The 26,860-nt window shown below is 48.5% G+C and overlaps 1 protein-coding gene across 4 annotated transcripts in view; it reads right to left on the bottom strand.

The window, feature by feature from the left end:
• The window catches only part of KCND3 (potassium voltage-gated channel subfamily D member 3), a 101,611-nt gene extending 78,005 nt beyond the window's left edge, over positions 1 to 23,606 (bottom strand). Inside the window, exons 1-2 of one of the 4 annotated variants that reach the window (XM_039381925.1) lie at positions 23,552 to 23,606; positions 17,208 to 18,392 (exon numbers count right to left, since the gene is read on the bottom strand). In XM_039381925.1, coding sequence (XP_039237859.1) covers positions 17,208 to 18,316 — 1,109 coding nt within the window. In that variant the 5' untranslated portion in view covers positions 18,317 to 18,392; positions 23,552 to 23,606. Of the gene's footprint in view, positions 1 to 17,207; positions 18,393 to 21,708; positions 21,838 to 22,179; positions 22,559 to 22,997; positions 23,282 to 23,551 lie in introns of those variants that run through there. The other 3 variants (XM_039381928.1, XM_039381926.1, XM_039381929.1) reach the window with 3 other exon arrangements.
• Positions 23,607 to 26,860: the final 3,254 nt, after the last annotated feature.

Raw genomic sequence — 26,860 nt, 5'->3', positions numbered from 1 at the left:
CACAGTGGGCACAAAGCCAATATCCCTCTGGTTCAGAGAATCCTCCCTGCCACGCTGCCGGGGTGAGCTGTGACCAGGGGGGCACGGGGGGAGGAGGAAAAGGGCTTTCACTGACAGCTGCTTGGAATCTCTTCATCAGCCAAACCCCTGCAAAGTTACACTTCATTTCCTGCCTCTCCTCGGGAGGGTGGATGTGTTTTCTGTGTATCAGCAGAGCAGGATTCAGACTGTTGGGTTCACATCACTCCAGACACAGACCAGAGCATGAGTATCTCCAGCAAGGTGTTGAATTCCTCTTGTGGGCTGAGGAGGCTCAGATTAACTTTGAGTATTTCAGAAGACAAAGAGCAATTTTTTGATTTTGTGATTTATGATTTTATCGTAAAGTCCACATACTTTTGAAAAATGAATCCGTGAGTCCCTCTCCTAACAGCACATAATGAGCTCCTCTTGAATTATGGACAAGTTTGAACACCAAGGAAGGAAAATAATTTGGAAATTATGGGTTAGGCAGAGGAGAGAGACCCCGTGTCTCTGCCCTGTCTTTCCTCAAGGCTGTTTTTTCCATAGTGTTTTTTTCCTACCACTCAGTACTGCTTGTTTTTCTTTGTTTTTGGTTTGTTTTGTTTGTTTGTTTTGTTTTTTTTGTTTTCTTGTGGTTTTTTGCTGTTGTTGTTTTGTTTTTGTTTTTTGGGGTTTGTTTATTTTTTTTTTTGGGTTTTTTGTCTTTTTTGTTTGGGTTTTTTTTGTTTGTGGTTTTTTGTGGTTTTTGTTGTTGGGGTTTTTTTGTTTATTTTTGGGGTTTCTTTCTGTTTGTTTGGGGTGGGGTTTTTTGTTTTATTTTGTTTTTTAATCTTTTTTTTACAGAAGAGACATCATTTTCTACCATATCCAAACAGCACCATTTAAAAACCCCTTTGCACCAATGCCAAATCATTGAGACTTTCAGCACTTTATTTTATGGTTATGTTTTACCATATCTAGCAGTGTGATTGCTTTTCACATCTCACACATAATCCTCCAGAAAAGCTTTTCCATGCCCGCTCAATCTGATTTACTCCCAGTTGGATGCACGGGTGGTAATGGCTAAGGGTGCACTCACTGTACTTGTGGGACTCCAAAACTGCATGTTAATAGTTCCTATTTATCCCTGGATTTAAGTGGCTGCTCTCTGCTCACCTGGGATTGGGAACACCTCACCAGGTGTGTGAACACTCAGGTTTGCAGCTGGAGGGGAGACAGATGCTCTGTTTTGGGAAAGGTCAAATTATTGAAGAAAACCAAGAAGCTCTTCTGAAACGGGTGAAAATGCAATTAAAACGGCTTGAAATCTCTGTTTTGTACTTGGAGATGTGGTTGCTCTTGATAAAGGGATTTTTCTCTGTGGACAAGAGAGATCTGGAACCACTGCAAGTCAGGGTGTGGTGTCAGGGGGGGGTTCACTGCCTTGTTCCATAGACAAGCAGAGATAGGAATAAAGACAATCCAAGACCTGCTGGTTATGTGAAATCTGGTTTGGGTTTATCACTTTTACAGCCACTGACTAGGAGCAACATTAGTCTTTTGCCATAGGATATAATGTTACAACACTATTTTTATTTCATTGATTTAACCGTGTCCTCAACAGAGTGGGACAGAAAATTGCATTTAAAAGATAACTGGGGAAAAAAAAAGATCTACAAGATGCATCACATCTTAGATGGCAAACTGACTGCTGTGATTACATTCTGTTATGCTGAGTACTCAGGCTATATTTTTTTTCTAAAAATCCAATTTTACCATAGAACAGCATATCCAAGAGTGCTTTAAAATGGATTATGTAGTAAAAGCTCAAACCTTGCATTATATTGTGACTCAAACGAGGTGATTTTGCTGTTATTTAACATTTTACATACTGTGTGGCAGCCCTGGTCACAGAGCACATACATTCCACTTTGGCAACTTGCTGGATAAAATCCTGAGGAACATCCAACTGCCTGGGGCTGTAGCTCAAAATATGGTCTGGTGCACTTGTTTTTCTTCTGGATAAGGGTATAATACGTTAAGCCTGATAATTTACAGGCAGAGTTTGATGTGAGGAAAGGGAAGTGCAAGGACAGGAATAGTTGGAAGCACATGGCAGGTGTGGAACAGAGCAAACAGCTCTGCTCAGTCACGGCGCCGACAGGAACAGCCCGTCACAGGCTGTGCTGGATGACAACCTCCTGGCAGAGCCTGCTGAGAGTCTGTGGGGCTCTTTCCATGAATCCCTACGTTTCTTGGCTGGATGATTCTGCAGATTTGTTATTTATAGTATTTTAGTATTAAATAATAAATCAGCGTCTGGGAAAGAAAACGACTCCCCGGTTGCGTTTTGCTAAATCGTGTTGGGTCTTTCCCTGCAAAGCAGGAAAGCTCAGACCTGAGGAATGTCTCTCATTCTGCCATCTAAGATGCTGTGTGGTTTTTGTCACCACCCTCTGCTTTTATCTCTGAGAGGAGATGGAGTTCTTTGATATGTTATTTAGATTGTGTGGCACATTTGGAAGGAAGTCATTTGAGCTGATTACTGATACACTTGGGCTGTGTGTGACCACTGTCAGGTCACCTTCTCTCTCTGGACCACTCTTTGAGCTGTGTGCTGGACACAGGGCCTGGCTGGCAGCAGAATTGTCACTGCAGCAATCCAAGTGTGGGATGAGAGGGATATCTGACAGTGCATATTTACTTGGTTAAATTCCAGAGAGGTGGAAATTCCTAGAATCATAGAATGGTTTGGGTTGGAAGGGACCTTAAAATTCATCTTGTTCCACTCCCTGCCATGGGCAGGGACACCTTCCACTAGCCCAGGTTGCTCCAAGCCCTGTCCAACCTGGACACTCCCAGGGGTGGGGCAGCCACATCTTCTCTGGGCAACCTCTAGCCCTCCTAGGGAAGAACTTCTTCCTAAATGTTCATCAGGCCTTTCCCAAAAGCCTGCCCAAGGCTGCCATGGGAAGCACAAAGTTACCATGACTTTGCCTTGCTCACGTGGAGCTTTTTGTGTCCTGAGTCACAGCCAGAGCTTGCACAGGAACAAAGATGTTTTACTTGCATTTATATCTTTCCCAGATGATAAGACTGGCTGAGGGAAATGGTCAGAGCCATCCAAAAAACCCCTTCACCTTGGCAGTCAGGGCTGGCCTTCAGAAACCCATTACACTAAGCCACTGTGACAGCTCATGAGAGAGAAACACTGTCCAGAAATGCAGGACACAAGACATCCCCCTTCTACAACCTGTTTTATGGTATCCTCTGTCAAATGTGATGCTGACCTTTAGAGAAAAAGGTGGATGTCTCTGTGCAATCCAGCAATGAGCTGGAGAACAAGCTGAGAGTAATCAATCAAGTGGGACACACCAAGGTGTAGGGAAGCTGTCTGCCCACAGCTTCTTGGAGATTCTCCACCAGCACTGCCAGGTAACTCCTTTTCCCCCCTGGGCTGCACTAACACTGTTGGCACTCATTTGTGTTCAGCTGCCTGATGCTGCAAGCCCAGCAAAGGTGCTGTGAGTGCCCAACAGCTGGGCAGTGCCCACGGGTCTGTCTGTCCATGGCTGGTGTCATTTGTCTCTCTGCAGGGGGGGTGAATACAGGGTGTATTATCTCAGCTTATTGCCTACAAATCCCACAGATCACACATAGAATCACACAATCAGTTGGGTTGGAAGGGACCTCCGAGATCATCAAGTCCAACCCTTGATCCAACCCTGCCGTGGTTCCCAGCCCATGGCACTGATGCCACATCCAGTCTCAGCTTAAAAACCTCCAGGGATGGAGAATCCACCCCTTCCCTGGGCAGCCCATTCCAATGGCTGAGCACCCTCTATGGAAAGAAATTCTTTCTAATATCCAACCTAAACCTCCCCTGGCACAGCTCAAGACCCAGCCCTCTTGTCTTGCTGATGGTTGCCTGGGAAAAGAGACCAACCCCCCCCGGCTCCCCCCTCCTGTCAGGGAGTTGCAGAGAGTGAGGAGGTCTCCCCTGAGCCTCCTCTTCTCCAGGCTGAGCCCCCCCAGCTCCCTCAGCCTCTCCTCACAGCACTTGTGCTCCAGTCCCTTCCCCAGCCTCGTTGCTCTTCTCTGGACCTGCTCCAGCCCCTCCATGTCCTTCCTGAGCTGAGGGCCCAGAGCTGGACACAGCACTCCAGGGGTGGCCTCACCAGTGCTGAGTCCAGGGGCAGAATCACTTCCCTGGCCCTGTTGGCCACCCTGTTCCTGAGCCAGGCCAGGATCCATTGGCCTTCTTGTCCCCCTGGGCACACTCTGGCTCCTGTTCATGGGGGGACTTTGGGGTGTCCTATGTAGGGCCAGGAGTTGGACTGGATGATCCTTGTGGGTCCCTTCCAGCTCAGGAGATTCTGTGATTCCATAAAATCCTTGCCTTTTAGTCACCACTTGTTTTCATCCTGATTATTTCACCTTGCAAACAAAGCACTCAACATCCAGGGATGTTCAGACACTGCCCTTTCTCTCAGTTTGGGATGATTTAATGGGTGGATTTAATTTACTGTACAGTTAAGTGCTATAGGTAGTAGATGTGCTGTCTGCCTACTCTGTTTTGATATTGCCAGGGATGCAGTTATTAATGGCACATAAATTCTATCCAACAGTTTTCTTAAGTGCCCTAACAATAGTGCAGCATCACCACCATTCCCAGGGGTCCAAGGGAAGCACTAGGACCCAGGACTGATGAGATGGGGCTCTGTGGAGGACCTGACACCAAGAGGCATCTCTTGCCATGACGACTTTCCCACAAAATTGGTGCATAAAGTGGCTCCCAAACTCCACCCCAACCTCTTCCAACCCGCAGAGCCCAGCTGAGCTGCCAGCAAAGCTTGTTTTTCACTGGTGTGACTCACTGGCTGTAATGGAGTTACTCCCCATCCACGTTGGGAGCAGAGTGGGCAGGCCCATTAAAAATTATTTCCATAATGAAATTGGGAGGGGGGTGTCCGAGCTGCCAGGAAATCCAGCCTGGAAGGACACACAGAGAGACACAGCCTGGCCTGAGCAGAGGGGTTTACACCCTCCCCTGGACAGGGCTAACGAGGCAGCTCCAGTGCAGCCTTTGTTTCTGACCAAAAAAAGAAAAAAGAATCATAAAAGCTGCTGAAATTCATTTTCAGTTCACAGTACATTTGGTGCCAGACTCCCCTGCTGCAATCATGTGAATATATCCTGACACGTACAAGGAGCTGCCTGGGTGTTTATTTACCCTGGGATGTGCACTTGAGGGCATGTGTGTATGCATGGGTTTAAATCTATATATTTTAAAGGCTGAACACCTGTTTTCTACTAAAAATCTTTACCTCCCACCAAATTATCTGTTGTATTTTGCTGAAAAGTTCAGAGATTTTCCTTCCCTTTTCTTCTTCCAATATTTCTGAGCTCTGCTCAGATGATAACAGGCAAATGATGGACTGTGGCAGTGTTTCAGAGTGGCACAACTATAGGAACTGAATAGTTTTAAACAATACTTCAGCTGTTGAAAATCTAAGAAAAAAATGGTAAAAATAAATGCAAATGTTGCTCTGTAGAAGTCAAAAACAAGATTTCATCTATAGATCTATCCTCCTCTTCTGAAATCTCATTTTCTCCTTTCACTTCCATGCCAAGAGAATTGAAAACTGGGATAAAGAGCATGTGATGGACCATTCCTTATGGACTATATATTCCAAGACTCCTGCCTTTCTGGGTAATAAATGATCCACAAGAAAGTGTGGATGTGAGATTTCCTCTGGGCCTTTTCCAAACCCTCTCAGTTGGCAGCTGCTCTGACGGATCTTCCCAGGCACCAGAGCAGGGCTGGAGTTTCAGATGGAGCTTCACAGAGATGAGCCATTTGTTGATACAATCCCAGAACAATTTTGGTCAGGAAGGGGCTCTGGAGGTTCCCCACTCCAGCTCTGGGGTGTTTTAGGTGGGGAACAGCCTGATGTTAATGGTGAAAGAAAAGTTATCAGTGTGTTAACAAGTCACGTTGGAGCATCAGAACTTGTAAAGACAGGACAAAATTGGGAAAGAGCCTCTGCTCCTTGGGCCTTTCCTGATCCATCCTGACATCCACACCTTGGGGAAGGCTCTGCCCACGACCCTGAGCTTGCTCCTGAGCTTCAGATTTCTCTTCTGTGAGTAAACTGATGGAGCTGTTTACCTATGTTTGATCTATTCCAAGGGCTTTCCCTAGGCAGGAATTCAAGCTTGTTCAATAGAGCTCATTAGGTAATGAGCTTATTCACTAAGCTCATTAGTGGTGGAATTCATCCTGCTCAGCCCTCTGCAGCCCGGAATCTTGTATCCCTTCAGCCCAGCTTACTACTTGTTCTGACCCTCAGCAAGAGGGATGACTTCTACCCAATTTCATCTATTTTATGTGTTTTCATTCAACAGCTGTTTTGCTGAATGACTGTTTCTATTATTTAATCTGGCCTGCTCTCCCCGTGTAGCAGAAAAATATCTAAAAGTGCTGAAGTCTTTTGCATCGAGTGTGCCAAGGCTTGAATATCATGCCAGCTCATTTCATGAACTGAAGCAGAGTGTCTGACTCAGTAGGACTCATCCTATTCCGTGATGGATGCTCCCTGGACTGATGAACAGACGGTTGGGCAGATGTAAGTAGGCAGGAAAACGAAAGAGGCACCAAGTAAAAGTTGTGATTGCCTCCTGCGAGCTGACCGTGATTGCCCATCTGTACACAAATCTAGTGGTCTTGTGGGAAGTTTTAAAGCACACACAGGCATGGCAGAAGCTGGGAATTTCATATTTTGGTTAATTATGCAGAGATCAGAGAGCGAGGTTGATAAAGAGGATATCTCAGGTGCAAAGACGGGGCGGGAGACGGGGTTTTAAATCTCCCTGAACCAAGAGCACAACTGAGACGTGTGACAGTGAAGGATGTGTGTTGGCAATAATGCTTCATTGATTCATGCTCAAAGTGGTAAATTTAAGCCCTGTTTCTACTCATTTCAGACACTGATTACTAGAAAAAGGCTCTCATGCAGTGGAGTAACGGAGGTGTCAGAGCCTGTTATGTCGACACAGCCTGTTCCCATCTTCCCTCAGAAGAGGCAGAAAGGAACAATTGGAGCTTTTCTCGGATTAATACTGATGACAAAGCTCAAGAAATGATGTAAACATAAACCCCCCCTACAAAAACAGGGTTGTAATTGAGAAGGAGTCTTGCCATCAGTCAGGGAAAGGATAAGTTTGTATCTGCAGTAGCAGGAGCTGGGCTGGAGCAGAGGACCAGGCACCCACTGAACACACCTCAGGAGGATTTCTTTCAGACTAGACCTGGTGTGGTCAGTGATTGAACACCCATTTGCAGCAGGAGCACACTGGGTGTATTCCTGAAGTGGTGTTTGATCCAGAAGGGATGCAGTCCACGTGCTCTGCAGCCTCTCTGCACCGTGAGCCAAACTGCAGCAGGGACAGCACGGCTGGGTTTGCTTTCCCAGAGCATTCCTGAGCCAAACTAAGTAGATGGGCTCCAGGGGAAAGCAGCTCAGAGCAGCTTTCTCTCCCTTTAGCTTTTCTTTTGAAGACAGCTTACTTCTGCCCAGCATTAGGCTGTGAGAAGAGCTGGCTTGTATTATCCGTTTCCATTGAAAAATAAAGTGCTATTTTTGTTCTTACCATAGTGACTGTAATTAATATTTAAGGAGGATGGCTCCCTTGTGCTCCAGATCATAAAAATACAGAGAAAAGTGTGCACATGTCTCCAAATTACACCCCAAAAGTGCATGTGGACCATACAAACGTGGAATTGAGGATTGTGGCCCCATCCCTGGAAGTGTTTAAGGCCAGGTTGGACAGTTCTTGGAGCAACCTGGTCTAGTGGAAGGTGTCCCTGCCCATGGCAGGAGGTGGAATGAGATGATCTTTAAGGTCCCTTCCAACCCAAACCATTCTGTGATTCTCTGATTCTAGCTATGTGAGACAATAAGCAGAGTTAAATAATAGTAAGAAGTGTTTTCCTTAGTGCAGAGAGGAAAAAAAGGGGGCTGTTTTGTTGTGGGGTGAAATCTTGTTATCAAGGATTTGCATTTATGTATTAAAGGCTGAAAATGACTCAAGAGTTTATCATCTGCTGTTTTCACATCTGATGTGAAACCCTGGGTCTAGAGGCAAGATGAGAAAGACAGCAGCAGTTTATGACTTTTAGGTGGCAAAGTGGAGTCACATGGCCAGAAAGAATAAAGCAATGAGTGCATGAAAAATAATGACCCATATTAAAAAAGCTCAGGGTGCTTCACAGTGTTGGGGATGTGTTATTTGATTAACAGGAGCTTTGTTAAAAGGGAACCCAGCAGATCTGATGAGGCTGGGGAGGTTTGGGGGTGCCAGGGTGTTATTGCTGCCACAGGAGGTGCACTATCAGTAACAGCAGCTGCTTCCCTCCATGTCTTTAAGATTTATCACTCGAATTATTTGACCTTTTTATTGGGAGGCTCCACAGCACAGACCTCTGCAAGCTCAGGGTTCGGGGGCTCGTAGCCTCGTTCCACAGGACCCCTCCTTTCTGAGGCAAACAGCCCCTCTCCAGGGCTCTCTGGGGATGTGCAGCAGCCAAATTTTGCAGGGTCCTGAAGGCAAAAAGCTAAAGCTGATCTGTGTTTTAATTCTGCTGCAGATGGCAGGCCAAGATGAAAGCAGCAGGTTTCCCCAGGCGATGGCTCTCGGAACCCGGGCGGGGAAAATGGCTTTGAGTGGCTGCCCATTCCAGGGTGGTGGTTGTTGTTGGTTTTGTTGTTCCTTGCAGATGCTTTTAGAGGTGAGAGATAATTCATGCACAGAGTTGCCACTCTGCATCAGGAGTGACAGCCCTGACAATGCCCTCGCTTGTCCCCCAGCCCCAAACACCCCTCCCGGCCCCGGGAGGAAAGTAAGAGAAAAGTCCACAATGCACAGGCAGAACAAAAGGGGGAAACCATGAAAGAACGAGGGAAAGAAAGAGCCAGATGCTCCAGCGTCATTTCTGAGGCTGCTAAGCAGAATGAAAAGCCGGTAAAGACTTGCACCTTTTAGAGGAGTAATGAATTGTTTCCTCCTCTGGCAGGCAGTGATTTGACTTGCCACATGCCTCCCAGTAATTTCCCAGCAGGTTTTAATGTTGGAACAATGGCATTCTGTTAGATATTGATTTTAAAATAACTCTTCCACACTTTACTTGTAATTTTAAGAGGTGAATTACAGCCCTTGAATGTGTTCTAATGTAGCAGTGGTAAATAGTTAAATGGGCACAATCTGTTTCTGCAGGCATTGCCTGTCCAGGAGAAGGCAGAGCTCGGCTGAAACCTGCCTGTCTTCTGGTCTGCAGGAAAAGCATTCATTAATCTGCCTTCACCTAAGGAAAATATTAAGAAATTCACAGTGGATGTGGTGGAATTTGACAGAAAAGAATGTCTGTGCTGGGTGTTGAAGCAGCGAGAGTGGGAGGCAATGGGTAAATGACCAAATTGCAGCTCTTCTCTTCTTCAGCCTCACTGAGCTGTGGTGCTCACTGGGGGATATCACTGCCAGCACCCTTTGGGGAGCCTGGAGAGGTGGCTGGGGGTGACCCTGGCCCTCTGCCTGCACTTTGGTCCATGAGCAGTGCAAGGACCAGCTGCTCGTTGGGGCATCGCCCTTGCTGGGGTTTGTGCTGCACGAAAAATAACCCAACCTGCTCCGTCCCTGGGAGCCCTGCACGGCCAGGGCTGAAGGGCAGGGAGGCACAGCCCGTGTTAAACACAAACTGTACATCACTCCCACTGAAACCACGGGAATCACACGGCTCAGGGGCTGGTGTGCACTGAGTGCCCCAGGTGTGAGTGTGGTGGAGGGCAGGGACAAACACTGCTTGGTGCTGAGGAAAAGTTTCTCTGTTTATCTCACACTGTTTTGTTGTTTGTTTTTTTTGTTTTTTTCTTGATGAGGTGATTGCATTACAGTGCCTGGAAACAAGCTGGGTTTGGTCACAGGTGATCTCATATTCTGGCTTCAGCTACCTGGAATGGTTTGGGTTGGGAGGGACCTTAAAGATCATTTTGTTCCACCCACCTTCCACTAGCCCAGGTTGCTCCAAGCCCTATCCAACGTGGCCTTGGACACTTCCAGGGATGGGGCAGCCACAGCTTCTCTGGGCAACCTGTGCCAGGGCCCCCCCACCCTCCCAGGGAAGAATTTCTCCCTAATAATCTAAGCTAAGCTTTCTGTCTTGCATTTTGAAGCCATTCCCCCCTGTCCTGTCGCTCCACACTCTTGAATGCACAGATCCCTTAAGAAATTGCAATAAAAATGTCTCATGTTATTTTCCCAATGTTACAACGAGGTGGGAGTTTTATTTCATGCCAAATCCAAGTGAGCAGGTCTGGGTAAGGATGTGAGGCACAGATTTCACTGTGAGGATGAGGATGGGTGTTGGCAGGATGAAGCTCTGGCCAGAGGGGCTGCAGAGACTCAGTCACTCAGAAACTGGCAGTGCTCCTCTCCCTGTAACCCTCATGGGTTGTAATCAGCTAAGAGATGTAATTAGTTTTGGCTAATTTGTTGCAGGGCCTTTAACTTTCCTTCTTCTGTCCCTGCTTTCCAACTGACAGTGGCTACTCTGTCCTTTATTTTCAGCTGATGTCTGTAAACTGATTACTTTTACTGGGTCAGCACTGTTATGAAATTATCAGTTTATGAGACTAAAAATAGCTCAGATTCAGTCAGCACGCCAATCACTTCCCTTCATCTCCAATGATAATACAATGTTATCTTTAATCTGTATTTCTCAGGCACTTACTTGTGTTGCAGGCTAGAAAGAAAAGGGGGGGGAGAAAAAAAAAGAAAGAAGAGCTCAGGAAAAAAAAAAAATCTGTAAATCAGTTGCTATAGATGTATCTCTGCCAAGGCTTCCACTGGTAAATTTAGCAGTCACGTTACAGTTTTAGTCAGCACCATTTCTTGGCCTTATTCAAAATAATTCACTTCTCACACAACGAGTTACCCTAAAGGCAAGTTATTTTGTCTTGCACATTAAAGATGGTGTGTTTGCACATACAAATATCCAAAGCCACAAAAAGCATAAGGATGGGTAATTTTTTCTTTTCTTAAGAGAAGGAAAAAAAAAAAAACCAACGGTAAATTCAACTTGCTCTGAGAATGAATAAAGGTATTTTAATACATCTGGGGTTCTGGTGAATACAAATAGCTCAAAAATGAGACGCTTGCCTGCGATTTATATCAAGACAGTGACGGGAAAAGGTTCCATCTGTAGTTTCTGATACAAAGGCATTTTGCACACAATATCTGTAAATCCATTAGGAGAAGAAAATTGATACACCTTTCATATAAGATGAAGCTGGGAGTCAAGAGAATGAAAGCTCAAGGAAATGGCTTCTTTGTGTAGCTCCATCAATTCATTGTTTGATTGGACTCCCTGTATATTAAATTCAGGCAGTTCTTTGGCCTGTGGATATAGGAATTGTTGACTGTGTGGGGAATGGCGAGAGCGCTGAAATCCCAGCGCTTGGCTTCACAAAGGAAACATCCCACCTCTCATCCATCACCCCATCCATGATGGCAAACATGCAAAGCAGCTTTTCTGCTCAAGCCATTCTTCCTGATTCAGTTTAGTGGCACTTACAGCAGTTCTGACACGCACAGTGTGATTCCAGGGCCAAAAACCAACAACCTTTCCGGAGGAGCCGGCAGCGGCAGCGCTCCAGAGATGATTGATTATTTCCCTTACTTTGCAAACTCCTCTGAGTTTTGCATGGAGGAGGGTGAATGAAGGTTACTATCAGCTCCAGTGGTTTTGCTGGGGAGGCAGGAGAGCAGAGAGAGCTCTGCTCACACGGAGCCCGGCAGCGCCCGCGGAAGCGCGCTCGGGATCCGGCACGTTCGCGCCAGCCCAGCTGTCAGCACTTTGCCAGCCAGGGTTTCACGTGCCATTGCACTGCTTAAATCTCAGCCCCTTCCTTTTCCCTGACTGAACACCAACGGAAAAAAAACCAAACAAACAACAAAAAACCCAACCAAGAAATAAGCAAACCCCAAAGTGATGTTTCCATCGGAGGCGCTGCTCAGGCGCCCGTTCGCTCGGATCCAGGTTTTGCAGAACTAGACTGAGCCAAGGCAAACCAAAACAAACCCTACCCCCAAATCCCTGCTCTCTATGCACTCAGCTAATAAAACCTCTAAGAAATTTCAGCTCTTGCTCCAGCCCAGGCTGTTGACATAACCAGGCCAGCACGGCTGTTTTATTGACTTCCCAGCGTTAACCTGGTTCCTTAAATGAATTATACAGATGGGACTGTGTTGTCCGAGAGCACTGATGTGTGTCTTTCAAACTCATTGACCAGTGCAGCCAGCTCTGAAAGGGAGATAGTGTTCCCAAAAGCATTATGGTCTTGCAAACTGTAAGGGAGAGAGACAGAGATAGATTCTCCAAGGACCACCCCGAGGGCGCTGAGCTGTGGGAGCTCGGCCTTCATTAGGCAATAGAAAACCACACAGTGTATCCCTGAGCTCAGAGCAGAGCAAAATCCATCATCAGTCTCTGTCTCTTGGTCTGCATTTCTGCTGGTTTCTTGACACAAATGATCAGAAGTGATGACTCCCTCCATGGATATTCCCTCCTCACAGAACCTTCCAGTACCTAAAGGGGCTCCAAGAGAGCAGGAGAGGGACTTTTTGCAAGGGCCTGCAGAGACAGGACAAGGGGGAACGGCTTAAAACGGACAGAGGGTAAATTCAGATTAGATATTAGGAAGAACTTTCTCCCTGTGAGGGTGGGGAGGCCCTGGCACAGGTTGCCCAGAGAAGCTGTGGCTGCCCCTGGATCCCTGGAAGTGTCCAAGGCCAGGTTGGACGGGGCTTGGAGCAACCTGGGCTAGTGGAAGGTGTCCCTGCCCGTGGCAGGGGGTGGGATGAGATGAGCTTTGAGGTCCCTCCCAACCCAACCCATTCTGGGATTCTGTTCCCCTGCCTGGGGCACAGTGGGAGCCTGGCTGTGATGCCCAGAGGGACCCTCGGGAGCCTCTCCGTGCCCAGGGAGGTGCAGGCAGACGTGGCACTCAGGTTTTCACAGCTACAACTTGCTGCAGGCCATGGACACTGCCCAGGAGTCTGAAACATACTGCTCTTGTCAGGTGAAATGAAAACAGCTATAAAAAGCTTAGAAAAACATGTGTTCTGGGCAAAACTGGTGTGGGGGTTGAGTGGTGTGGGAGAGGTCTCGTCCCACTGCTGTGTTTGGGATGCACACGGAGGGGCAGCAGTGGAACACGAGGCTGCCCCATCCACAGCACTCTGTAAATGAGAATAAAACTGAATATTGGACAGGGCTCTGAGCAACCTGGGCTAGTGGAAGGTGGCCCTGCCCATGGCAGGGGGTGGAACAAAATGAGCTTTAAGGTCCCTTCCAACCCAAACTATTCTGCCATTCTGTGAAGGCCAACGCACTGGTAACAAGGCAACCAAATTTATTAGCATTAAATCATTTTTAAGTAGATGTAAAACTGGTGGTTATTGCACATCAAGTTAGCTAAAAACCAGGAGAGGGACGTGAGTGCTGGGATGGGACCAGCACTGTGCTCCTCCCCTGCTTTCAGGGGGGTCCTGGGGGTCAAAACCTCCTGCAGGACACAGCAAGCGTCCTTTCAAGGCCAGTGCTTGTTGTACTGGTGCTTTAGAGAGGATGGGTAGCTGTTTGCCTCTTGAGAAAAATGTTTCTGCATGAATTGGAGAGCTGATTTTGAATTAATTTTGAATAGTTGTTTCAGTAATTCAGATTGATTTAAGATGCACCCAAGAATAATGCTTTCATTATAAAACCTCCTGAGCAAAATTTAAATCGTGCTAAATTAAAAACAGCCTCTGTTAAACCAGGGCTGATGAGCACAGCAGAGGGATCAGAGATGCAGGGTCAGTATAATTTAATTCCTTTGCTTTGTTTCCCATTCCAGAAAAACTATTGTACCTGTCTCCTTGGGTTGTTAACTACCTAAGGAGCTGGATCGCCCTGGATTTCTCTAAACTGATTTGCATAGTAACCCCACCAAAAGCAGCAATTATTTATTGATGCAGAGCTTCACCTTCCAGAAGAACAGCATTTTTATTGCTTTTTATTTATGGGTCAATCCGGAAATTCGATTGCATCCTAAGGATACTTAGGAAACTGGAACAGCAGCTGATGCACAGCACAGTGGGAGGGTTCATGCTTTCCTACTGCTGGCCTTGTTTGTTTGTTGTAAGTAAACTTTCCATTTTATATAAATGGGGCTAATTTTTAACGTCTTAATAACACGGGAAAAGTTATCCTGCACTTTCCAAATGGCTCCTACAAAGCACCCTGCAAAGGCAACAGTGGGATTCCAGTGTCAGGGGAACATTCACTTATCTGCATTTAAATGTATCAGCAGTGAAAGCAAAATATACATGTATAGTTTTGAGTTAAAAACCTGCTTTATAATCTCTTGCTTTAAATGCTGGCTGAATTATTAAAGGCAAAAGGCAGAAAATATTTAGGATACCAATAAAAGCTCTGAGTGTTGCTGAAATACAAGCAGTGAACTGGCAAGCACTAAGTAGGCAAAGTCTGATGGATTAGGAGACCTTGGCTGCATTTTTGGCAATGTGTCTGTGATGGGAATTGCCAGTACCCTCATTAGCAGCAAGATCCCTCCAAACATATTGAAATGGCTTCTGAAGAGAGATGTATATGAAATATTGCCTGGGAGCTCCAGTTTGTCAGAACTGAAAGGATTTTTGGGGAAATGAAGGAGGCCAGGAGGGTTAACCCCGAGGGGTTCATTCCTCCAGGAGGGTCCACAGCCCACCCCACACAGTGGGAATGAGGAGGTGGAAATGAGCTGAGGACAAAGGGTTTGCTCCTGGAGCTCATGGATTCCACTACTGTGCTGCCAAATTGTGGGGGAGAGTTGTGGGCACAGCCAGTGCCTCGTTCCACCAGCTCTGGGACCCCACCACAGCCCTGAGCAGCCCCAAAAATGCCTCCCCAGGGGTGTCTGGAGGGAGCTCTGCAGAGCTGGGCTGGCAGCAATCAGGTTTTTATGGCTCAGAGTTGCAACTTTTCTTTCTAGCACAGGTTTTGGGAGAGTGTTTGGCTTCAGGGAGCTGCTGAGTGTGGTTGTGGGCAGATGGGTGTTGTCCAAGTGCACAGGGGCTCCTCAGGGTCTGCTGAGGTTTCTGAGTTATTGAGGTTATTGAGGTTTCTGAGTTTCTTGTAAATCTGTGATAAAACACTAAACTCAGCTGATACACTTTTTGCTCGAGGCACCTATTTTAATTACAATCCCAAATACTAGAAGCTTAAGCCTTAAGATTTTGACAGCATTTTATGGGTCCCTTCCCAACAATTTTTTTTTTTACAAAGCTGTGTTTAAACGTCTAATTTCTTAAATCCGTGTCAACTCATTTAAAGCACTCGTTTATCCATAATTTCTGTGATTACAAGAGATTGAGAGCACTTTAAGGTCCTCAGGAGCACTTTGGTTTGTGGGTCTGTGCGTTCAGAGAGGGAGGGAAGGAGACCAAAACCGAGCCAGTGCCCTGATGGGAGCAGAGGCTCAGCTGCTCTCCAGCACATTCTGCAGGTATTGGGTTTGTTCCCAGAACGTCCCCTGGACCCCAACTGTCCTGTCACAAAGATGTAACAGCAAAAGTGTGAATGGGCACAGGAGTGTGTGGATAGAGGGGTGGGTGTGATCATTACCAAACAGAAACCCCAGGAGAGAAGAGGATTTTCATGCCTTTCCCCTCGTGCAGAGGACACAGGAAAGAAGCCACCCAGGGCAGGTGTTCTTCTGAAGCTGCTGGTGGGGACAGGAGGGCGAGAACTGACCAGTAAGGACCAGCCAGAATATGGAAAGCTGAGCCACAGGGCGGGGGAGTGCTGGGCTGCAAAACCCACCTTCCATTTCTAAGCAAGCACTGACTTTCCCAGGGTAAGGAGCAGCTTTTGCCATAAACTTGCACACTTTGCTTAGATATTAAAAAGGAGGAATAAGAGATCTTTAGGTGACTATGACAAAAAGCTTCTACATTTGCACTTAATGAAGAAATTCAGACTTTCGGTTGTCATATGCCCGGATTTGGCACTTTTCTGACAGCTGAATTATGATTTTAATAATTTAAAAGTGCTACCGTGAGCCTGTTCATGTATAATGGGCACAGGGAAGTGTTTAAAATCAAAAGCAGTTTAGAGAAAAAGTGGTCACAGTGTTACAAGAACAAGCATTGTCTACATCGGAATATTAAACCTGTGTGAACTCTCCAGTGGGAAAACTCTTTGTAAAGTAACTATAAACTTAGTATATTGTTCTGATGTGTGGAATGGAGAGATTGCACTCCATCACAGCTTTGCACGGCCTGCAATGCCCACTTTCCTTTACATAACCTTGTCAGGGTGAGGGCCTGGCTATTCTGCTTACAAAGGTTTTAGTTCAGAGCAGCAGAAGCACAAATCTATAATCTCAGTAGAAACATCTGTAAGACGGAAATGAAATATAAGTGGAAAAAAGCGCCCTCCAGGCTACACTCCTCTTGCTTTGATTCCATTATCTTTGTACCTGTCCATGGGAATGTTTGAAATTCTACTGCAACCACCACGGCGCACTCAGTCTGCAAACTCACAACTACCCCCAGACAAGAAGCCCATCTCCTGCTCCACTGAGTGCAAACCAGACCCTGCCCTGGTGATCTCGGAGTATTTTCAGCCCGCTGACCCACAACATCCACCTGAATTCAGCAAATCTGTGCCTCCTGGCGTGTCAAGTGGAGAAACAACGGCCAACACCGCGGAGAGACACAACAGACCCATCAGCAACTTTGTGTAAAACCTGCGGCTCGAATGAACGTCAGGACAAACCAGCAGCTCCCTCTGCCAGCCTCCCCCTGCCCTCGTGGCAACTTTGCTGCGGCAGGAGCGCGGATCAGGACCTGCCACTGCACCTCCCTGCTCCTCCTGCACTCACTTCCCGTTGTGCCAAGCGTTTGTCAAGCGGGTGGAAGCGCTTTTTTCCCGTTTTGTACAACTTCCCCCGACCCGCAGAAGTTGTAAGGCAAAGAACAATCGAGCCCTCAGCGGTTCCCGACCCTTTCCGAACATGCACCCGGGGAAACGCCGAGGAGCAGCTGAAGTCAAGCTCCCCGTACATGCTTGCCTGCTGCTCAGGGAAAGGAAAAGTACTACTCACCCCAGTGTTGTCATGGTTACAATAGTGTACCAAAAGGAAGCAGGAATACTGGTGAATTTGCTCGCCGAGGACCCTTTCTCCGCGTAAAACATCACAGTTGCAAAGATGATGATTGCCATAGTGAGGGAAAAGAGGAGAAAGCCAAGCTCGGAGGCACAGCTCTTCAAGGTGTAGCCCAAGATTCTCAGGCCTTGGGAATGGCGGGAGAACTTGAAAATCCTGAAAACCCTAAAAACCCTTAGCGTGACGAAGGCCCCGCTGACGTCCTCGTTGTTGGTCATCACCAGGCCGATGTAGTAGGGCATGATGGCCACCACGTCGATGATGCTCATCACGCTTCGGATGAACCTGTAGCGACTCGGGGCCGCGAAGAGCCTCAACAGGTACTCGACGGTGAAGATCATCACGCAGGCCGTGTCCAGGCAGAAGAAAGCCACGGCGTACCTCTCCCCGCACGGCAGCTCCTTGTTCCCGGGCACGGTGCCGCAGGGCACAGTTTCCACCACGTTGGTGATCACAGAGACGGCGATAAAGAAACCGGTGACGTAGTAAAAGACTAAGGCTAAGGTGCTGGTGTGGGGGTTCTCGAAGGCTCGCCACATGGTCTGCCGGAAGCTCAGGGACGGCATGGAGCCTTCCTGGTTGTTCTCCGAGTCGTTGTCGTCCATCAGCCGCTCCGCGTTTTCCCGCTTCCTGTCCTTGTACTCTTCGTAGCAGCAGTCCCCGATGATTTCGGGGAGGATCCCGTAGAAGGCGAGCTCTTCGTCGTAGGCAGAGATGCACTCGTACCTGGGGTAGTGCAGCTTGCCAGTTCTATAAAAATTTAGGATGCACCTGAAGACCTCGGGGTCCCGGTCGAAGAAGTACTCCTTGGTGTCCTCGTTGAAGAAGAACTCCTTCTCGGTGCTGCCCAGGAGAGTGTCCGGGTATCTCTCCAGTGTAGTCCTCCAGGTCTGGAATCGCCTGCCACTCACATTGAGAATGATCAGCTCGTCCTGCCTCTTGTTTTTCTCCGTTGGAGCCAGTGGCATGGGGCAGTTGGCCACTGGCATCCATCCTATGGCAGCCGCCCTGGCAAAGGGCAACCACGCTGCTACTCCTGCTGCCATGATGAGCCCAGGCCTTGTTACTGGAGAGGATAATCAGGATGCTCCCGAGACCTGCTGGAAGTCAGATCAGTTCCATCTAAAACACAGAGCAAAACAGAACACAGCGCTCAGTCAAGCAGGGGGTGTCTTGCCCTGGTGTCGACACAGACACAAGGATTTAAAACAACTGGCTCGCCCTCACCTCCCAGTCGAAGAAGGATGTTAAACAAGGCACGTGATAATCAGCTCAGTGAGGCTGTGGCTTTATTCTAGGCTGAAACTTTGAATAGCAAATGATTCCTCATTAAAAGCATTTTAAAAGTAGCATAAACACGGTAATTTATATTTGCTTCCTCACAAACAAGACTAATCCATAATTCCCCAGGTGTAAGACTCGTGTGCTCATCAGTTTAACTACAGCTGTCAAGCAAGAGCTGGGAACTCCAGTGAAATCAGCTGGCAGCTCACCCCGTGAAATCCTACACCACAAAAACCCCAGGCTGGGCTCAGCTGTGTTTCCAGCCTTAAACAAGTTCAATATGTTCTGAATCTTGCACTAAGAACATCCTCAGCTGAAAGGGATGGAAAAAAATCTCTAGTTTTCACTGTTTTTCTTCCACCTTTAATGCAGGGCCTGGCTTCAGCAGCAGTGTTTTGCTGCTCTCCTTAATTTAGAGGTGGGTTTTACTCTCGTGGAGAATTCCAGCCCTTTGCCAGACCAGGAGCAAATTCTGGCTTTCAGGGAAACATTGCTCAGAACACCTGAGCAACAGCAAACTTCAGTGCCAGGGGTGAAAGCTCATGGATTAAGCTACCAAGAGCATCAGAATGAGGGAAGCCCCCAAAGCTGGAGGGTTTCCTTCCAGCAGGAATTCCTTGCTTTTTTCCTGGCTAACAGAGAGGCAGAAGTCCTTCACCTGAAGAACTGAAGGACTATTAGTTTGACACAACATATGTTCCCTGCACTCTTGGATTTTTAGATGAAAAATACCCCGAGTTGTCCAGATCCTCAGCCAATATTCTCTTGAAGTTCAAGCAGGTTTTGTGGTTCTGATCTAACCATGAATTTTCTTTAGACTTTTGATCTTTGGTCAGAGTTCTTACAGTCTTTAACTTTTATTTTAACCTGCATTTACTTTCATTTCCCTAATGTTCTTCTAACTCTACCATGAAATTATCTGAAGAAAGGTGCCATTATCATAAGAGATGCATTAGGAGCCCCATCAAAAGTCGATTTATCAATGGAAATTCCATCGATTCCACTGACTCGGGCCCTCAAAGCTTAATTGTATCTTTGTAGGCAGTTTTCCTCTGAAGTTTTGAAATGATGTGAAAGCTGCCATTCCAGCCAGTCAGGCTGCAGCATTATTGATTCCAACAGGCCATGGAAACCCTGAACAAAAACTGACGGAATCCATCTGTGGTGAAAATGACTGAACTGCTCCCAGAAACACCCTTCCTCTTCAGGGCAAATTAACATTCATCACCTTAATGGGGAGCATCTCTCTGTGCAGTTTTACTGTCTAAAGGACAATTGAAATCCCTCGTGTGAGCATCTTACTGCTGCTGGAAGAGCTCTGGTAATTATGGAACGTGTAATAATCCACAGTGATGCTTATCCCAAGGAGACACTTTGCTTTATCTGCGTGGCACTGGAGCAAACATCCCACGACATTTCCCTCCTAAGGACTGTTCAATCTTACAAAGCACTACCTTTTCTCTCGCCCTAAAAAAGGAATTTATTGCGTTCACAGTGCCAGACTGGCAGCCCTGGGGACCAGGCTCTGTCGTCTGTGCCAGGCAGAGAAACTTTCTTTGCATGACTTTGAAAAGATCCCCCAGTCCTCAGCTGAAAGGGCATCTCCAGGGGCTCAGTGGGATCAGGCAGATCCCTTCTACCAGCAGTGGTGGATCTTTTAATTGTTATGGAACACTTTAGAACAAGAGGTAGCAAAACAACAACTATTTCATTCATTTATCAACAAATATACACAGGCAAACAACCAAGAAACCAAGATAAAGCATCTTATTCCTCCTTTCCCTGCTGGTAATCTGTCTTCTCTGCTTTTTAATTTCAATTAACACCACCACAGTCCTTCTGCCAGGACTGATGCAGGGTGACCTGAGCAGCTTCCTCACTCATCCTCATCTCCCCTGATTTCTCGGGGGAACTGCATCAGAAACCTCTTCTGTACTTTCATAACTTTGGTTGTGGATTCCAGGTTACCTACATTAGCTGCTCAGGCACTATAAATACTTCACATATAATTGTTCTAATCAAGCAATGGCAACTCATAAGTGACTTACGCATTTTTAAATCAATTTTTAAAGATAAAATGGGTCCTTCCATGCTGGCAGGATGCATAGGGAAGCTATAAATATCTGAATATAGTGGACAGGATATTAAAGCAAAAGAGAAAGAGAGGGGAATTCTTCTGTGAAAGTTTAGTTCCCATTTCTCTGGGACCAAGAGACGCAGCTGGTTAAGAAAACAGAGCACGCACAGCTCAGTTGTTTAAGTTGCATTGAATCTGCCCCATTTGATCCACAAACACACACAAAAAAAGTCTTTTTTGGCCATAAATTTTCTTAAGAGCGACAGGGAGAAGAGTAATGAAATCTCCTATCACAAAGGTCTTGCTTTTTCTTGTCCATAAGTCCTTGGAACTTCACCCGTCCCCGAAATAAGAGACAGAAAATTAGGAGAGAGATAGGACTGGATTTGTAATTCAGGGCTGCACAGGCTGAGCAAAAAAAAAGATGAAATAACAAGTTTACCTACAGAATGGGGGAAGAATCCTCCTTTTCTGCCTGCCTGGGTTTTGGTAACTGCTATGCAAAGCAACTGGCTGGACTCAAAATCTACTGTACTGTCCACAGAGTCTCTTCAGCTCACACAGAAAACAGACACACTCTAATTCTAACAAGCATATCTTTAGCTATACCCATATTTCTAATTTTAATTGCCATAATTTCTGCATGCAATTTGAAAGGAACTAGTTGCCAGCAGACTGGCACCCTGCTGATGACATTTAGAAGCCCTGGTACACGAAATAAAATAATTTGCCTCCTGATTTAAAAAAGTCAGCATCTGTAGAGAAAGGAATCTGTTTTCTTTAGAGGTAATTGTGAGGACAGTGAAATGGTCAAGGGAATTGGATGGAAAAGGCTGAGGTTTGAGCCCCCTGTCCCCCTCCCAGGACCTCCAACCTCATCGGGGTCCCTCCCGACCACTGCTGGCCCCCGCGGTTCGTCTGTGCTGCAGCCACTCCGTGGGCACCGTGGTTTCATCCCACTTGGAAAAAATAAAAACCTGACGGGCATGGCAGGTCAGGAAAGCTCTGGAGGAAAACTTCAGAGAACAGTTATGTCTGTTCACCTAAAGGGTCAAGAAATAAAGGCTGGATTCTTACCCCGTTAGCTCCCACAGCTTAATAATTGTCTCTTCATCCTCTCACGAAAGCAGAAAACAACCCAAAAATCTCAGTGTTTCCCTTTCTCGAAGCAGACAGGGATGATTTGAAATGTGCCCCACAAACATACTGTGAGTTTCTTGATGAGACACTGATAATGGGAGTGAAGAGCCTTGACATCATTCCTTCTTCCCTGTCCTTGTTGGGTCAGGCTCAGGCAGCAAAGAGACATTTGCTTTAAAGCAAAACATGTCAGCCAAGACTCGGTATCCTCGCTCAGTCACACGCCCTTTCCCTTCACAACCACATCAGGAAATAAAACTTTCTGCAAAACACTCGCTCCCTCGGTCTGGTGGAGAGATTTAGGAGCAAAAGCAACAGGCTTAGGATGAATGCATGCAAACTTCTCCCCTCCCTCCCTCCCGGTCAGCCCAGAGAGCCCCATCTTGCCGGCTCGCAGCGCTGCCTTACCTGGCAAGGAAAGACACCCGGTGCCCAAAAGTAGGGCTAAATGTGGGGAACTGGAAGGAAGGGGGAGCAGTCACTCCTCGGGATGAAAGGTGAGCTGTGCTACCTGCCTCTTGACTCCCTCTCTACGCGCAGTCAGCAGCAATCAGTAAATGCGATCATCATCGTGAAAGTATATATAGAGAGATGACTAAACAGCTTCTCCCTCATTACTGCCGAGACGGAGGCTCTCCCTGCCTCTCTCGCCCGAGCTCGCCTCGCTTTGCCCCCTCCCCTTCCAGGACCGCTCGGAGCTTTGCCCTGGCTGCCTGATCCAGCTGGGAACGGCACCCGGGTCCCGGAGAATCCGCTGGGGTGGCCGCAGCCGGGAGATGGACCCGGCTGGTCCAGGGAGGCAGGTTGTGGAGCGCGGCTGGAGAAGGGCGGTGTGAGCTGACAGAGACACTGGCAAATGGAGTCGTTAAATACACAGAGCCTACCCTGCATGCTAATGTGCCAGCAGCGGCAAGGGGGGGATGAAGGGGGGGAAAAGTACGGGATGAACTTCACGGGTCCCTCCCGGAGCTCCCGGTGTGTCCCTGGCTCTCGGTCAGGCAGGGACGACACAGGAGAGGTTCCTTCTGGACAAGAAAACGAGCTATTCCTCCAGCATCACAAACCTACAACCAACCTCCCTCCAGGGCGGGAGGCTATACTCAGCAATAAAAAGAAATAATTCAGATTTAAACTGATCTTCCCCTTTCTCCTTCTCCCCTCTGCCTTCCCACCGCCTTCCCCTTTCCCTCTTGTTCTGGCTTGCCCTGCTCCTTGGCAGCTCTTACCAGTCCTGTCTCCACACCACCTCAGCATCCCTCTTTCATCCGCGGTCAGAAGTTGGACTCGGCACGCTCAGAGAGACCCGGCAGCCTCTCTCATTTATCTGTTTGCCGGCGAAATCTCCATTAAGTAAATAACTACGAGCCCAAATCAGAGCGAGCCAGCCTTGCCCCGCTCCGCCGGGCAGCTCCCGGCGGTGACCGATGCGCCGCAGCGATAGTTGGTGACTTCCATAAAGTCACATCGATACGTACACGGGCGAGCGGAGCGCGGCCGCCTCGCCATCGCCTCGCCTCCCTGCACAGCCCAGCTCCGCGCGGCGCTGGATCGGCGGGATCGCGGCATCGGCGAGGGGCGGGATGCACACGGGCGGGATGCACACGGGCGGGATGCACACGGGCGGGGGGGGCGCGGGGGTGGGAACCCAGCGGGGGCACCGCGCCTGCCCCTCCCCGGGGCCGATGTCCCCCGCATCCCTCGTGGCCGGTGCCCCCCACCCCACCCCGCATCCCCCGGGGACGGTGCCTTTTCCCCCCCCGTCCCCGCGGACCCCCCTCACCTCCGCAGGGCGCTCCCGGCCGCGGCCGCCCGCCCGGCGCCTCCGCGGCCATGCGGCTGCCGGGAGCGGGGCGCGGGGACGCGCGGAGTGCGCGGGCGCGGGGCGGCGGCGGCGGCGGAGGAGAATCAGCACCGCGCCCGCGGAGAGCGGCGGAGCGTCGGCCCCGAGCGGGAGGGGAGCGCCGGGAGCGGGGGGCGGCGGAGGCGAGGGCAGGGCGGGCACGGTGCCGGGGGGGGGACTCCGGAGCGCGGTGCGGGGGCTCTTCCCGCACACACGGGCGCGTCCCCGCAGAGCCGCCGGCAGGTGTCACCCGGAGAGAGCCCGCGGGCCGTGCGCGGCACCCCCGGCGCGGGAGGGGTGCGGGGGGAGCGGGGTCGGAGGGTGCGGGACACCGCGGGTGGAGGGATGCACCGGGCGGGGGAGTCGAGGATGCGGGACCCCCGAGCGGGATGGGTGCGGGGTCGGGGGTGCGGAGCACCGAGGGTGGAGGGATGCGCCGGGAGAGGGGTAGGAGGTGAGGGACACCGGGGATGGAGGGTGCGGGACCTCCGAGCGGATGGGTGCGGGGTCGGGGGTGCGGGACACCGAGGCTGGAGGGATGCGCCGGGAGAGGGGTCGGGGGTGAGGGACACCGGGGATGGAGGATGCGGGACCCCCGGGTTGAGAGGTGCGCTGGGCAGGGGGGGTTGAGAGGGCAGGACCCCCGAGCGGATGGGTGCGCTGAGTACTGGGGTGCGGGACACCGAGGCTGGAGGGATGCGCTGGGAGAGGGGTCGGAGGTGCGGGACACTGGAGGTGGAGGGTGCAGGACCCCCGGGCTTAGGGGTGCGCTGGGCAGGAGGTTTGGGGGTGCAGGACCCCCGGGGCGGAGGGATGAGCTGGGAGAGGGGTCGGGGGTGCGGGACACCGGGGGTGGAGGGATGCACCGGGCGGGGGAGTCGAGGATGCGGGACACTCGAGCGGAGGGGTGCGCTGGGAGGTGCGAGGGGGGTTTGGGGGTGCGGGACGCTGGCGGTGGAGGGATGAGCAGGGCAGGAGGCAAGCGGTGGGTGCGGGACCCCTGCAGCAGCCCCACAACGAGGGTCCCGCACCCGCAGACCCGACCCGAGGTGGAGAGGGGCTCTGGGAGGGGGGTTTGGCGGGTGTGGGACCCCGGGGGTGGAGGGATGAGCTGGGCAGGGGGGTCGGGGGGGTGCAGAACCCTTGTTTGGTAGAAGTGGCAGATGCCCCTCCAGCTGCATCACTGCGAGTGAGGGGGGGATGTTGTGGGGTCTGGTGTGCCCGTGGTGCCTTAAAACAGGGGAAACAGGGACTTGGCACAGCCAGTGCTTACCAGGGGTGGTTTTCCAGGTGATTTGTGTGCCTGTTTTATGCTGTGACTTTCATCCCAGAGCTCTTAACCCAAGACCTTCTTTAAGACAAAAAAATGGGAAAAAGCCCTCCAGATCCTCAACACTTCAGCACTCCAGTTGTGTAGTTTGGAAAGTGTAACCTGGAAAATTCTGATACCCTTATTATAGCGTCATTAAGGTTGGAAAATACCTCCAAGATCATCAAGTCCAAACTTTGAGTGAATCCCACCATGCCCACAAAACCATATCATCAAGTGCCACGTTGACTCATTTTTTTTAACACTTCCAGGGATGGTGATTCCACCACTTCCATGAGCAGCCCATTCCAATGCTTTGTCACTCTTTCAGTGAAGAAATTTTTTCTAATATCCGACTGAACCTTGATCGATCCAATTCAGGGTCTCAATGTTGTCTAATTTCTGGTAATTCAATGCAATTATTAAAAAATAATACTAATTTCTGAGTGTCAGATCCTGGGAAATCCTCCCCAAAACCAATCTTGCCCAATAATATTTGAAAGCTGCATTACAGTGTCTGCAAACTAGTTATGAGGTTATGCAAATGCAATGTACTATAATCTTTAGTTTATGGATACCAAACTTCCATGAGAAAATTCCAGTGGCTGTAAGAATTTAAACATATCAAAGCAACCCAAATCCATCTTTATTAGATGTCTTCAGAACCGCTTTCCACTTTTAAACCCTCCCTCTATCTCCACTTGCTCTTTCCCTCTTGCAGATGCTCAGAAGAAAGCAAAACCAGAAATGTCATTTGGCTTTTGCTGGTATAAGAGATTTTTCTGTGATTTTACAGTGTCATCACTTCATAAAACTTCCTGACTCTTCTCTCACTGGGGCGTGCTCTGGCCTCACTCCCTGCTGGTGCTGCCCTGGCTGTGATTCCAAATCTTTTTTCCCCCATGGCTCGGCCCCTTTTAACTTCCAATCTCTATTAAAAAGCTAATTTGGGAACTCTTTTGCAATGCTCCCAATTTTGTATTTTTAAATAGAGTATGAAAGTCAAAAGCAAGCTCTCTGCAGATAGTCTGATGTGAAAATATTTCTTCTCTCTTTTTTTCTTTATCTTTTTCTCTGCTTCTTTCCCTCTTTTCTCTCTTTAACTCCCTCTTCTTTCCCTCTTTCCCTTTTGTTCTCTCATTCTGCCTTTCCCTTCCTCTCTCTTTCTAGGAACAGCTCCTTATTTTCTACTGCACCAATTAAAGCTTTTATTAAAACTTTTTTAACAACTTTTCCTCATTCCACTCCTGAAAAGTAGAACCAACTGCTGTTAAAACGAGCCACATTCCCGGAGAAACAACTGGAATAAACTATGCATGGTTAAATATCAGTATTAAATATAGCTCACTTGATTTTTTTTCCCCTTTTAATTTTCTGTATTTATATCCTGCGCCTCTAGAGAGTATTTTATTTATTGTGTTTGTTCTTTGCATTGGGTGCTATCCTGCATAAATTCTGGATTTAAATATCCCGTCGACTTCGTGCTGCAGAACATTCTGCAGTGACAGTGGCGTGAATTCAGCTTGGTTGCCTGAAATTACAGCTCGCCCTGACATTGGAGCTTTGTGCTCTGATTGTGTCCTATGGATTGTGCCAAGAGTTTCCTTGCTGCAGATCCAAGTTTGTGGAAATGCCTGCATGCATTAAAGGAAGATTATTGATATGATTAAGTGAAAGAGTCGGTCTTTTTCACCTTAAAATTCCATATGTGGTGCAGTGGTTGAAGCAGCCTGGAAAACACAGCTGCTGGGGTGGATCTCTGTGCTTTGAGGGCTCTCTCAGACCCTGGATAAAATTCTTAATCTCTGTGTTCATAAATCACAGAATCCCAGAATGGTTTGGGTCGGATGGGACCTCAAAGCTCATCCCACTCCACCTCCCTGCCATGGGAAGGGACACCTTCCCCTAAAACAAGTCACTCAGAGCTCCATCCAGCCTGG

This window comes from Pipra filicauda, unplaced genomic scaffold (assembly GCF_003945595.2).
Source record: "Pipra filicauda isolate LSUMZ 115617 unplaced genomic scaffold, ASM394559v2 scaffold249_size1133689_pilon, whole genome shotgun sequence".
NCBI classification, from domain to species: Eukaryota; Metazoa; Chordata; class Aves; order Passeriformes; family Pipridae; genus Pipra; species Pipra filicauda.
This window is presented reverse-complemented; position numbering and strand designations above follow the sequence as displayed.